The sequence below is a fragment of the Microcaecilia unicolor genome, chromosome 13 (genome assembly GCF_901765095.1).
Source record: "Microcaecilia unicolor chromosome 13, aMicUni1.1, whole genome shotgun sequence".
Taxonomy (NCBI): Eukaryota; Metazoa; Chordata; class Amphibia; order Gymnophiona; family Siphonopidae; genus Microcaecilia; species Microcaecilia unicolor.
This window is the reverse complement of record NC_044043.1, coordinates 46,125,129-46,139,670: the sequence shown is the minus strand read 5'-3', so window position 1 is coordinate 46,139,670 and position 14,542 is coordinate 46,125,129. Positions and strand designations below refer to the sequence as shown.

Below are 14,542 nucleotides of genomic sequence, written 5' to 3'. Positions count from 1 at the left end.
CCCACTCAAAACCACCTGAGAGATTTCCAACTCCCAAGCTCAATATATATAAAGATGCTTGCTCCATCCATTGGGGCAATGGAGAGTAGTGTGATTATGCACCTTTAACTAGATCCCTGAGGATATATTTGATTTGTGGCAGTAAATCTGCTCTGTTTGTAAATGGAAAGATCACCACCTGTTTGTTTTTGCAAAAAGACCTACTTATTTCTATTACTTTCTTGTAGCGTCATGGCATGCTTAAACAGCAAGATCTGAATATTGCCATGATGGTGACAACGCGTGAAGTCTTCAACGCACTTTCCCAGCTTGTCCCCTGTGTTGGCTGTCGTCGTAGCGTGGAACGCCTTTTCTCCCAGCTTGTGGAGTCTGGAAATCCAGCTTTAGAACCTCTTACTGTGGGGCCTAAGGGAGTGCTGTCTGTAACACGAAGCTGCATGAATGATGCTAAAAAACTTTATACCCTATTTTATGTGCATGGGTAAGTGATTGGAATTAATGTCATGGTTGTGAGCTCTGATACTTTTGGGCCCCAAACAGTTTTGGATTTTTTTTTCCCCTGTTTTGTGTTTGTTTTTTTCAAAACTATTTACAGCATTAAAAAATTGCATAAATATTGTCTAAGGTCCATGTAATTTACTCATCTTGGTTATTTTTAAAAGCCAATGGTGGTCTGGGGCTATGAGGATTGGAATTAGCTGGGTGGTGGTTTCTTCCATGAGGGGTCACTAATGATGGCTCACCTGCTTTGTTTTGTATGCAGAATCGTGAAAATGATTAATTTAAAAACAAGTGGGAAGAAAAAAGTAAGAGAAAATGGTGTTATAACTAGTATTGTTGCTATGGTGTGTGGTCTGATTTATGAATGCTTGTTTTGTATTAGAAAAATTATTCTTAAAAGTGGTATCTATAATGTACTGTACTTTCTTTATCTAGGTCCAAATTAAATGATATGATTGATGCAATTCCCAAAAGTAAGAAGAATAAACGATGTCAGTTGCACTCATTAGATACACACAAACCCAAGCCCTTGGGGTAAGACAAACGAGAATACTTCTTGTCTCTGTATCCTGTGTCTTTGTTTCTATATACAGTAAAACACCCAGGGAGTGCACTTTGTGGGGATTAGGGTGAGGGGGAGAAAAAAGGTGCACTAAGTGTTTGATATGGAATTCTTAAGAAGAATTCATATTTATTTATTTGTAACATTCGTATCCCACATTTTCCCACCCATTAGAAGGCTCAATGTAGCTTACATAATACCGTCAAGGCGATTGCCAAGTCCAGTAGATATTAAATACAGTTGAAAATAAGGGTCAGGTAAGGTTAGGGTATACAAGTACAACAAGGGTCAAGGAACTAAGGAATATACGATGTCCATTACGATGTGAGGTTGTGATGCATTACAGAGTTGAGGCATTTAAGTTGAATCAGTGGAGTAGGCCTTGCAAAACAGGTTTTTATTGATCGCCTGACGTTTAGATGGTCATGGATCGTTTTCACACTCTTTGGTAGTGCATTCCACATTTGTGTACCTAAGTAGGAGAAATTGGATGCATAAGTTGATTTGTATCTGAGTCCAATGCAGCTTGGATAGTGGAGGTTCAGATAGGAACGTGACGCTCTGGTTCTGTTTCTGGTCGGAAGAGTTATCAAGTCAACCATGTATCTCGGGGTTTCACTGTAGATAATCTTGTGGACCAAAGAGCAAATTTTGAAGGTAATAACGTTCCTTGATTGGGAGCCAGTGCAGTTTTGATCGGAGAGGTTTAGCGCTATCGAGTCGTGTTTTACCAAATATCAGCCTGGCTGCTGTGTTTTGGGCTGTCTGGAGCTTCTTCAAAAGCTGTAATTTACATCCCGCAAATAATCCATTGCAGTAATCTGCATGGCTCAGAACCATTGATTGTATCAAGTTACGGAATATTTCCCTTGGGAAGTAAGGTCTTAGATGTATTAGTTTCCACATAGAATGAAACATATTCTGATTAAAAGGCTATCTGACAGAAGAAATATGAGACCTGGTTCAGCTGGACATCTTATCTTTGTGTTCTGGATTTCACATTTTGGTTTCCCTGAAAATAAAATCTCCATGCTTGACTACTCAGATATTTTTGAATTGGTCTCATGCCCCAAAATGTTTGTTTTGTGGTGTTTAGGGGAATTTTTGTTTTGTTTCATTACAGGACCAATATTGTTTGTAAGTGTGCCCTCTTTTGGAAAGAGGAAATTTTTTTTTTTTTTTTTTTTTAATTATGCTTTTATTCTTATATATCAAGTATATTATAAACTTGAAGATCGGAAACATATTCAAAAGTACCCAAGAAACAAGCAATAAAATTATATCCTTATTTAGTCCACAATATTTGAGGGGGGGGGGGGTCAATCAGAAATCAATAGGAAAATTTAATATAACTAAAAGAGCAGAATAACTAAATTAAGTCTGCAGCCAGTTCGCTCTACTCTAATGGCTGAATGTCGGGACTCACTAGGACACCAATACCTTCCCTACTGTAATAAAATCAATCAATTGTTTAGGTTCAAAAAAGAGAAACATTTTTGAGTGGTATGTAATAATACAGCATTGAATTTTAATATAAAGGTGGCACCTAAAGCCAGAACTCTAGGCCTAAGGGCCAAGAATTCTTTCCTACGCTTCTAGGTCATCTGCGAAGAGGAAGCCTTTTTAATAAGACATGAAAAAAACTGAAATTTCAGGTTTTTCTTGTTGTGAAAAGACACGGGAAATGTCATTTCTAATGACTGCCCTTCCCTAACAAGTATGACACATATTTTACTTGTGTAATGGGTGCTGTGTAGAATGAATGGTGTAATGGCCTTGTTAGATTACAGAAGAACACTTTTCCTTCGTGTTGTGGAAACCCCCTGTGTACTGTGATGCCATCACATAGTTTTTCCCTACTTCTTATGACTTTGTATTGTACTAATGAATCATAAGCTCCTTTTTGAACGGGATCTAGCAAGGGTTTAAGGTTATCCTGGCATACAGGATATAGAACAGGGGGTGGGCATCCTCGGTCCTCAAGGGCTGCAACCCAGGTGTGTTTTCAGGTTTTCCCCAATGAATATGCATGAGATTTAATTGCATACAACATACAAATAGATCTCATACATGTTTATCTGGGGGGGAAACTTGAAAACCTGACTGGGTTGTGGCCCTTGAGGACTAAGGTTGCCCATCCTTGATATAGAACCTCATTTTCAAGAATTACTAAATAAATCCCTACCTATTGGTTATCTTGGAGGGGGGTATATATGTACAGCACAATAGTGTTTGGCTAGGAGGAAGGGTGAGCTAATGATCAAAGCACTAAACTACATTTCTCATAGCAGCAGATGTATCCAGAAGCCGATGGGTATGTCCATCAACCAGCAGGTGGAGATAGAGGTCACTGAACATAATTGTTTTAGGTAGTGTGCACATTTTGTTTTCTGCAGTTCTTTTTGTTCTTCATGTATATCTGTGAGGAAGGTTGCTAGGGATTCATGCAGGGGCGTATCTGGAATCCGGCGGTAGGGGGGGCCAGAGCCAGAGAGGGGGGGCACATTTTTGCCTCCCTCCCCTCCCCCCCCCCCCCCCCCCCCCGCCGCCTCTCTCCACCCCCTCCCCGCCGTCAACCCTCCCCCGTTGCTTACTTTTGCTGGCGGGGGGCCCCAACCCCCGCCAGCCGAGGTCCGACCCGCAATCTCCATATTTCGTCTTCCTCCGTGGCCATGTGCTTCAAGGAAGTAACGCGTCGCTGCAGTGCTGATTGGTTGAATCCAGTTCGGCGTCTGACGTCGCAGCGACGTCAAACGCCGAACTAGATTCAACCAATCAGCACTGCAGCGACGCGTTACTTCCTTGAAGCACATGGCCACGGAGGAAGATGAAATATGGAGATTGCGGGTCGGACCTCGGCTGGCAGGGGTTGGGGCCCCCCGCCAGCAAAAGTAAGCAGCGGGGGAGGGTTGACGGCGGGGAGGGGGGCCAGGGCCCTGTGGCCCCACGCAGATACGCCCCTGGATTCATGGGTCTATCTTTTGCTTTGGTATGAGACATACTGACTGGGGGAGGAGCTAGCCATCATATAAGACTGAGTTCAGTTCAGTGATTTCCATAGCCACCTGCTGATAGATGGACACAACCTATCAATTTCTGATGTATCTGCTGCACTAAAGGAAAGAAAATTATTAGGTAAGACATAATTTTACCATCATATGACTTTATGATCCTAATTACCTTATTTATTACAAGAGCTTGATATACTGCTATTTGTACTAAAAGGTATAGCGTAATGAATAGTTAGGTCAAAATACTCAGATTTATAATGTCATTAAAAACTATCTGACTTTGGTCTCATTATTATTATCAACCAGTCTACATGGATTGTGGTAAACTTCTACCAGTAATTTAACACCTTTTGGAGATTGCAGCTTATTCCCCTGTTACCTGAAAACTAGTGTGTCTAGATCACAGGGTAGCACAGGCATCCATAAATATTGTTCTAATTTAATCCTGTATGAACTAAGGGGTCGTTATTCAAAGCAATTTATTCAGCCAGAAACGACTCCTGCCCGATTAAATCACCTGTTCAGGTTAACCACTAATTTTCAGCAGCACTTAGTCTGCACCGAACTGCAAACCAGCTATTTTGGGGGCATTCTGGGGCAGAGTCATCCCTTGGCCAGTTAAGTGCCGATATTCAGCACTTAATTGGCCAGGTTATCCATATAAATAGGATTGACTTTATGTGATTCTATCTTTATACAGTAACACATAGCCAGTTAAGTACTGAATATCGGACTTAATGGGCTAGGAGTTAGCTGGCTCTGCAAAACTGGATATTCAGTGCCAAACCTGACATTGAATATGTGATTAAAAAGAAACCAAAAGGAAGTAGAGGATGACCAAATGATGACCCAACGGGGAGATGTTGCTTGAAAATTCTTTAATAAAAGCACAAGAATTTTCAATCAACATCTCCCTGTTGGGTTGTAATTGGTCATCCTCTACTTCCTCTTGGTTTCTTTTGGATTTACATAGAGGTTCTGTTCCTGTTGTGTTAGCAGACATTGAATATCTGATCGCCACTGGCTGAATATAGAGGCATATGAATGAAATTTAAACCTTTATGGCAGCCATTCCCAACCCAGTCCTCAGGGCACACCTAGTCCCATTGGGTTTTCAGGATATCCACAATGAATATGCATGGGTTAGATCTGCATGCAAATCTCTTGTGTATTCATTGTGGACATCCTGAAAACCCAGTGGGACTAGGTGTGCCCCGAGGGTTGGGTTAGGAATGGCTGCTTTAGGGATTGCACAGTGACTAGTTTATAGGTTTTCTTGCCTATTGCATGTTAATAAATCATTCATAAAAATGTTATACATTATGTTCTTTTCCTCGATATGCACTAACATTATAATGTACTTAACTCCTAAATTGAACAGAGGATGGAAGGGAACACCAAAATCACAATACACATTAAGCCCTGAATTGCAAAGTATTTTTTAATAATAACTTATTTTCTTCTTCATATGGTGCATAACACTAAATAAAGAGCAACATACCCTGAGGGAGCTGATTCTGACTCAACTAAGCTAAAGTATCTGGTAGTGCACTAAAGAGAACAGACAGTAGACTCAGAGTATTGCAGAGATAATGGTGTCTGTATGTCCAGTTTATAGACATTCTGTCAAGTTAATGACACTGTTGCTTTGAACTCCAAGATTCAGAGTTTGAACTTGTCTAGCACGAGAATCCCTTTTAAAAGCAAACTGTAGGCTTTCTACTACCCTGTATCCTGGCTGTTGATCCATGCCAGCTTAGTTATGTTGATCTCAAGTGCATAACAGATCACAAAATTTTAATTTCTGGAATCTCAATCTATCACTCTTCTGAGAAGTGCATTCCAGAATCCTATTTCTGTCCACAAAGTGTTGCTGGTTCCATAGTATCCCAAAGATCAATCCAGAGACTGGTGGGTTATGTCCCTCTGCCAGCAGGCGGAGATAGAACTTCTGAGGCTCTATATGGTCATATGCAGTCTGCCAAACCTCAGTATTCTCTCTATCTAGCAGGCGGATGGTCATAACTCTGCAGCTCTGGATTTTGGGACTCTTCGCCCCGTTCCCTTGTGATGAGTTGAGGTACCCCACGGGGTTGAGAGCTCGCTCAGGTGCTGAGCAGGGATACCTGGTCCTCCCAGGTTTCTCCCTTTCTCCCCACTCCCGCTGTTTTCCTTTCCTGTTAGGTTGGCAGGAACACGTGAGTTGTAAGCTCCTATTTTCTTAAAAAAAAAAAAAAGAAACAGCACACGGTGTGTGTTCTCAGGCTCTCACAGTACCAGGATTTTGGTCCAGTTGGGCTGGGGAGCTGTTGGAGTGGGTGGGGAGGAGGGCTTTGTGAGCTTTTTCAGACAGGGCATATGGCAGCCCCTTCTGAGTCTATTATTTATTTTATTTTTATTTACGTCAGTTTATATACCGTATCTTATTGCTACTGCAAAACAGAGCGGGAACCGGAGAGCAGCGTCCGGAGCCTGCGATTCCTGCCCTCGAGCTTCGTCGGGGCAGGGAGGATCTTCTACAGGACGGGAAAAATTGGACCATGGGGTGAAAGCAGCGGGGGCAGTTCTGTTGCTGGGTTCCTCCAGGCGGCCCTCCCATCCAGCGGCTGATGATTTTGGCGCCGTTGAAAGGGCGAGCAGCAGCGGAGTCCGCTCCCAAAGCAGCAAACAGCTGATTCACGATCAGCTGGAGCCGCGGAGTAAGTGCAGACAGGCTCCAGAGGAGCGGAGAAATCAGTGGAGGCAGGGCGGCGGTTTTCCCGCGCTGAGTCCCCTCTCGCTGTTTTTCCGGACGCCATTTTGAATTTGGGGGGGAGAGCAGGTTGCGGGGCCTTCCTGTGCCTCGTCTCGAAAATCAGTGAATTCTGAGGTAGCTGCTGAATATTCACAGGTTAGTGGGGCTGAGCAGGGACTGCCCTTTTCCCCCGAATTTGTGCTGTTATTGCACAGAGCCTTTCTGTTGAAACGATCCAGGGGGGGGGCCCTTGCTGTAGAGGACGCCTTGGGGTCCCCTCACGAGAAAGTATCAATTTCCTCTCCTCCTCTGTCTAAGAGAACTCGCTTGGATAGCCGGGAGGTGGATTTGGGTCAGAATTGGGTACTGAGGTAGATGACGGTCAGTTGTCAGTAGTTTCCCAACTGACCCGGTCTGATTTTGTGGAGGAGGAAATCCCGTCTGAGGGGTGTGATGACCCTATGGCGGCGCGCTTGTTTCTTCAAGAAGAGTTGATGAATCTTATTGTTGGGGCCTTGGAGATACTTAATATCTCGGCTCTGGATACCTCCTCGGCAGCTCCCTCTATTATGTCGGAGACTAAGCGTCCAACCCGTACCTTTCACATTCATGATGCGATGAGGGTACTCATTGCAGCGCAGTGGGACACTCCAGAGGCAGGGTTGCCTGTGGCGAGGGCCATGGCGCGTTTATATCCTCTTCCGGAAGGTGAGCGAGAAGATTTACGTTTACCTACGGTGGATTCTTTGATCACAGCTATCCCTAAGAGGACTACTTTGCTGGTGGAAGGCGGGACAGCACTTAAAGATCCACAGGATAGGAAGTTAGAATCTTCTTTAAAAGCATCATTCGAGGTGGCAGCGTTATGCATGCAGGCATCAGTCTGCAGGTCCTATGCAGCCAGGGCATGTCTGTCTTGGGTTCAGAAGGCGACCACCTCAGAAGAGCTGGTGGCGAATTTGCCTTCGCTCGAGGCTGGTCTCGCGTATTTGGCGGATTTATTGTATGATGTGCTTCAGACTTCCGCCAAGGAGGTGGTCCTCGCGGTGGTGGCCCACCGATGGTTGTGGCTTCGTCACTGGTCGGCAGATACAGCTTCTAAATCGCGCTTTTTCTTGTTTGCCCTTTCGGGGCAAACTTCTGTTTGACGAGGATCTGGACAAGATAGTGAAGGATCTGGGAGATTCTAAGGGCCGTCGTTTGCCGGAGGATAGGCCTAGATCCTCTTCTAGGGCGGTCCCATCTTGGGCCCGGTTTCGGGAGGCGAGACGTTATCGCCCAGGTAGATCGGTGGCCTTCTCTAAGCCCCGTTTTCCTCAGAAGCAGTAGCTGTTTTGGGGGCAGCACCGCTCAGGCGCGAATTCTAGACCCACCACGGGATCTCATGTCCAATGATGGGGCCTTGGTCCATCTTCCAAAGTCAATAGGGGGACGGCGGTCTATTTTTCTGGAAGAATGGGCCAGGGTGAAGTCAGACGAGTGGGTGCTGGAGGTAATCCTGGACGGTTACAAGCTAGAGTTTGCTTGAAATCTGTCAGATTTTTTCCTGGAATCCCCTTGAAGTCTCCAAGGAAGATAGCGGCGGTCGGGGACACGTTGGAAAATTTGATTTGCTTGTGGGCTGTGGTCCCAGTTCCGGTGGCGCAGCGCGGTGTTGGCTGTTATTCCATCTATTTCATAGTTCCAAAGAAAGGAGGTTCCTTTCGTCCAGTACTAGATCTCAGGGAGTAAACAAAGCTCTGAGAGTGCGTCACTTCCGCATGAAAACGCTTCAGGCAGTTATCGCCACAGTTCATCCAGGGGAGTTTCTCACTTCCCTCGATCTCAAGGAGGCTTACTTGCACATTCCCATTTGGCCACCTCATCATCGGTTTCTTCGGTTTGTGGTTCTGGGTCAGCACTTTCAGTTCCAGGCGCTCCCCTTCGGTCTAGCTCCTTGGACGTTTTCCAAGATTATGGTGGTAGTCGCAGCGTTTCTGCGGCAGCAAGGGGTGCTAGTGCATCCTTATCTCGATGATTGGTTGATACGGGCATCGTCTTTTCAGGACATCGTTCAGGCGACAGACCAGGTGGTCAGTCTGCTGCGGTCGTTGGGGTGGATCGTCAATCAGGAAAAGAGTCATCTGGATCCATCTCAATCCTTGGAATACCTTGAGGTTCTGTTCAACACCTGGGTAGGCAGAGTGTTCCTGCCAGATGGCCGGAGGATGAGGCTGCAGGTGCAGCAGAGTCTTCTGCGCAGTCCAGCGCCCAAGGCCTGGGATTATGTTCGGGTCCTGGGATCGATGGCAGCCACACTGGAAGTGGTTCTGTGGCAAGGAGTCACATGAGGCCTCTCCAACGATCCCTGTTGAGCCGCTGGTCTCTGATGTCGGAGGATTACTCAGTTCAGTTTTTATGGGAACTGATGGTCAGGCTGGAAATTTGTTGGCAGCTCTGGGTAGACAAGTTATGTCTAGGAATGCCCCTGGCGGTGCCGGAATGGATAATGGTGACTACAGACGCCAGTCTGTCGGGATGGGGAGCCCGTTGTCGGGGACTCACGGCACAGGGTGCTTGGTGTCGGATGTAGGCTTCTTGTTCCATCAATCGGTTGGAGCTGAGGGCAGTGCGTCTGGCATTTCAGGCGGATCTGGCGGGGAAGCCGGTTCGGGTTCTCTCCGACAACGCAATGGCAGTGGCCTATGTCAGTCGTCAGGGGGGCACCAAGAGTGTTCATCTAGCCAAGGAGGCGACGTGTCTATGCCGTTGGGTGGAAGAGCACTTGGATCAGCTCTCGGCAGCGCACATAGCGGGAACGCTGAACACAGAAGCGGACTTTATGAGTCGCCATATGTTGGATCCGGGGCGAGTGGGAACTCTCCGCGCAGGCGTTTTTGTTGATCACGAGGCAGTGGGGAGTTCCGGATATGGACCTGATGGCACGGGCGGACAACGCCAAAGTGACGCAATTTTTCAGCCGAGGCAGGGATCCCCAGTCTCAGGGGATCGATGCGCTTCTTCAGCCTTGGCCGCTCTTCTGTATGTGTTTCCGCCATGGCCTATGATAAGCAGGATTTTGGGTTGAGTGGCGAGACACCCAGGTCGGGTGATCTTTGTGGAGCCAGATTGGCCCAGGCGTCCATGGTACGCAGATCTGGTGCGCCTTCGGATCGATAATCCATTGCGGCTGCCCACTCATCGGGGTCTTTGCATCAAGGTCCCATCCTTATGGAGGATCCCTCCCCATTTGGTCTTACGGCCTGGCTATTGAGAGGGCAAGGTTGAGACGTAAAGGTTATCCGGAAAAGGTGATTGCCACTATGTTGAGAGCTAGGAAGCGTTCCACTTCGACAGCATATGCTAGAGTGTGGAGAACCTTTGAGGCGTGGTTTGCGAAGGAAGGTTTGTCATCCTTTGCGGCTTCGGTTTCTTCGATCTTGGCTTTTTTGAAGGATGATCTTGACAAGTCTCGTCTTTGAGCTCCTTGAAGGTTCAAATGGCGGCCTTAGCTTGTTTTAGAGGTCGTTTACAAGGGTCTTCCTTAGCCTTTCATCCGAATGTTGTTAGGTTTTTGAGGGGAGTCAATCATTTGCGTCCGCGGATGTCAGTTTTTCCTTCCTGGAATTTGAATTTGGTTCTGAAGGCTTTCCAGCGGCCTCCATTTGAATCGCTGTTTCAATTGTTGGTTAAGGATTTGACTTTGAAGACAGTGTTTTTGGTTACTATTTCTTCAGCGAGAACAGTTTCTGAGATACAAGCTTTATCCTGTAGAGATCCGTTTCTTCGTTTTACGGAAGCAGGTGCGTCTTTCCGGACGGTTCCGTCTTTTTTGCCCAGGGTTGTTTCACGTTTCCATATGAATCAACAGCTTTGTCTTCCCTCTTTTCGTAAAGAGGATCATCCGACGGAGTTTCGTGCTCTCCAGTGTCTGGATGTTAAGCGGGCTATTATCAGATATTTGGAAGTGACTAATGATTTCTGTTGTTCGGATAATTTGTTTGTCCTTTTTGCGGGTCCAAGAAGGGGGCAGCAAGCTTCTTAGGTGACGGTGGCTCGTTGGTTTACAGAAGCCATCGCCTCAGCTTATATAGCGTTCTTTAGGGATCCGCTGACTCAGCACTGAGCTCATTCCACTAGGGCACAGGCGACCCTCAGGGGGAGGAATGCTGGCTTCGGCCTAACCCCTGGTAAGCCTTTCCTCAGCTGAGAGGTGCTCAGCTCTACCACCGGCTGCCTTTCAGGTGCTGTGGAGGACTTGCATCTCATCTGCATATCCTGCCTTCTCCGGGTTGACTTCCAGGTCCACGCCGACCCACTCAGGGCCTCCGCTCTAGGTGCCGCACGCTGTCTTCTCTTTACATTTATTTTTCTCCCTGTTACTACTTATGGCTCCAGTACACTTTTTCTTCTTGGTACTGTCCCTTCCTAGTTTGTTTCTCCATCTTAAACCACTGTACACTGCAGGAACACATTGTCCACCCTCTGTATTCATCATCTCACCATCTCTTTTTTTTTTTTTCTCAGCTCTCAAACTTAAACATTTCCTTCCTTCCATTCATCCATCTCCTTTCTATCTGAGTACATCTCGCCTCCGTCGCTGTCGTTTTAGCTCTCCTACTACGCTTCTCTGTACTCTCTTGCTCCTTCTCCTGCTCTCCGCTGGGGACATAAATCCCACTCCTGGTCCTCCACATCAGCTCTCATCCTATTAGTGCAGGTCACACCGTGATATCTCCAGTCTAATTTCTGTTCCTCTCCTCCCCCCTCCTTCCCCTTGCGCTCTGTGGAATGGCCGCTCTGTCTTTAACAAACTTTCCTATATCCATGACCTTTTATCGCTCGTGCTCTCCACCTGCTTGCCCTAACTGAAACTTGGCTTTACCCTGAAGACCATGGAGGTTATCTTTTCTCCCATACCCCTCGCCTGGTTGGCCGCGGAGGTGGTGTTGGGCTACTACTTTCACCCTCTTGTAGATTTCAACCTCTTCTTCTACCTCAGTCTCACTGTTTTTCTTCCTTCGAAATCCACTCCATCCGTCTATTTGCTCCTCTGCCTCTCCGAGTAGCAGTCATTTATTGACCCCCTGATAAGTCCCTTTCTTCCTTTCTCACTGACTTTGATGTTTGGCTTTCCTTCTTTCTTGAACCTTCATCTCCTTCCCTCATTCTTGGGGATTTTAACATTCATGGTAATGATCCCTCCGACTCTTATGCTTAGCAGTTCTTGCTTTAACAATCTTTCAATCTTCAACTGTGCTCCCTGCCCCCACTCACCAGAATGGCCACTGTCTTGACCTTAACCTCTCCTCAAACTGCTCACTCTCCAGTTTCTGTGCCTCAACTCTTCCCCTCTCTGACCATCATCTGATAACTTTCACACTTAAACACCCTCCTCCCCAGGCACGTCCAATCCTAAGCAACACATTTAGGAATCTTCAGGCTATTGACCCTTCTACTCTGTCCTCTAATGTTTCTAATCTCTTCTCTACCACTATGTTATCCAAGTCTGTCAATGAGGCTGTCTCTTCCTATAATACTATTCTCTCCTCTGCTCTGGATACTCTCGCTCCTCCCATTCCCCGTTCTGTAAAACGTACCAAACCCCAGCCTTGGCTGACCTAGAATCCGCTACCTACGTTCCTGTGCCCGCTCTGCCGAACGCCTTTGACTGAAATCCCATGCCCATGCTGACTTCATACATTTCAAGTTCTTGCTGACCTCCTTCCAGTCTGCTCTTTTACTTGCCAAACAGGACTATTACATCCAGTTGACAAATTCTCTTGGCTCAAACCCTCGACATCTCTTTGCCACACTGAACTCTCTCCTCAAAGTGCCTTCACCTCCAACCCCCACTTCACTTTCCCCCCAGACTCTGTCTGAGTTCTTTCATGATAAGGTTCACAAGATTAAACTTGAATTCTCTACCAGATCACATCCACCTCTCCGTCCCTTAGTCCATTTTCTCAACCCTCCAACCCCTGCCTCCTTTTCTGAAATCACTGAAGAGGAAACCACATCTTATTTCTTCCTCGAAACCAACTACCTGTTCCTCTGTTCCTATTCCCACCCATCTACTTAACACTATCTCTCCTACTGTCATCCCTTTTATCGGTCATATCCTCAATCTTTCACTGTCCACTGCGACTGTTCTTGATACCTTCAAACATGCTGTAGTCACACCTTTAAAAAAACCTTCATTGGACCCTACCTGTCCTCCTAACTATCGCCCCATCTCCCTCCTCCCTTTCCTATCCAAGATACTTGAACGTGCTGTTCACCGCCGTTGCCTTGACTTTCTTTCATCTCAAGCTATTCTTGATCCACTTCAATCTGGCTTTCGCCCCCTTCATTCAACTGAAACAGCGCTTGCTAAAGTCTCCAATGATCTGTTCCTGGCCAGATCCAAAGGTCTCTATTCTATCCTCATCCTTCTCGATCTATCTGCTGCTTTTGACACTGTTGATCACAGCCTACTCCTTGATACACTGTCCTCACTTGGATTTCAGGGCTCTGTTCTTTCCTGGTTTTCTTATCTCTCCCAGCGTACCTTTAGTGTATACCCTAGTGGATCCTCCTCTACTTCTATCCCACGGTCAGTTGGTGTACCTCAGGGATCTGTCCTGGGACCTCTTCTTTTCTCCATCTATACTTCTTCCCTTGGTACTCTGATCTCATCCCATGGTTTTCAGTATCCTCTTTACGCTGATGACTCCCAGATCTACCTCTCCACACCAGAAATCTCAGCAGGAATCCAGGCCAAAGTGTCAGCCTGCCTCTCTGACATTGCTGCCTGGATGTCTCAGCGCCATCTGAAACTAAACATGACCAAGACTGAGCTTCTCATCTTTCCCCCTAAACCAACCTCTCCTCCTCCCCCCATTCTCTATTTCTGTGGATAACACACTCATCCATCCTGTCTCATCAGCTCGTAACTTTGGGGTCATCTTTGACTCCTCCCCAGTGGCGTAGGAAGGGGGGGGCGGTGGGGCGGTTCGCCCCGGGTGCACGCCGCTGGGGGGTGTCGGCGCCTCTCTGGTTCCTTACTCTCTCTGCCCCGGGGCAGAGAGAGCAGGGAACCAGTGAGGCGCCGACACCCCCCCCCCCAGCAGCGTGCACTCGGCGGATTGGCTATCCCGCCCCTCACCGCCTTCCAGGTATGTTCTCTGGGGAGGGTGCGCCGCGCTGCACCCGGGGGGGGGGGTGCGCAGCGGCGACCCGCCCCGGGTGTCAGCTGCCCTCGCGACGCCACTGCTCCTCCCTCTCCTTCTCTGCACATATTCAACAGACTGCTAAAACCTGCCGTTTCTTTCTCTATAATATCAGCAAAATTCACCCTTTCCTTTCTGAGCACACTACCAGAACCCTCATCCACACTCTTCTCTCGCTTAGACTATTGCAACTTGCTTCTTACAGGTCTCCCACTTAGCCATCTCTCTCCTCTTCAATCTGTTCAAAATTCGGCTGCACGACTAATATTCCGCCAGTGTCGTTATGCTCATATTAGCCCTCTCAAGTCACTTCACTGGCTTCCTATCCATTTCCGCATACAGTTCAAACTCGTCTTATTGACCTATAAGTGCATTCACTCTGCAGCTCCTCAGTACCTCTCCACTCTCATCTCTCCCTACATTCCTCCCCGAGAACTCCGTTCACAGGGTAAATCTCTCTTATCTGCACCCTTCTCCTCCACTGCTAACTCCAGACTCTGTTCCTTTTATCTTGCTGCACCATATGGCTGGAATAGACTTCCTG

The 14,542-nt window shown here is 47.0% G+C and overlaps 1 protein-coding gene across 3 annotated transcripts in view; it reads left to right on the top strand.

The window, feature by feature from the left end:
- The window catches only part of GGNBP2 (gametogenetin binding protein 2), a 73,233-nt gene that overhangs the window by 20,140 nt on the left and 38,551 nt on the right, over positions 1–14,542 (top strand). For all 3 annotated transcript variants that reach the window (XM_030222647.1, XM_030222648.1, XM_030222646.1), the window contains 2 exons: positions 228–481; positions 937–1,035. In XM_030222647.1, the coding sequence (XP_030078507.1) occupies positions 228–481; positions 937–1,035 (353 nt within the window). The remainder of the gene's footprint in view (positions 1–227; positions 482–936; positions 1,036–14,542) is intronic.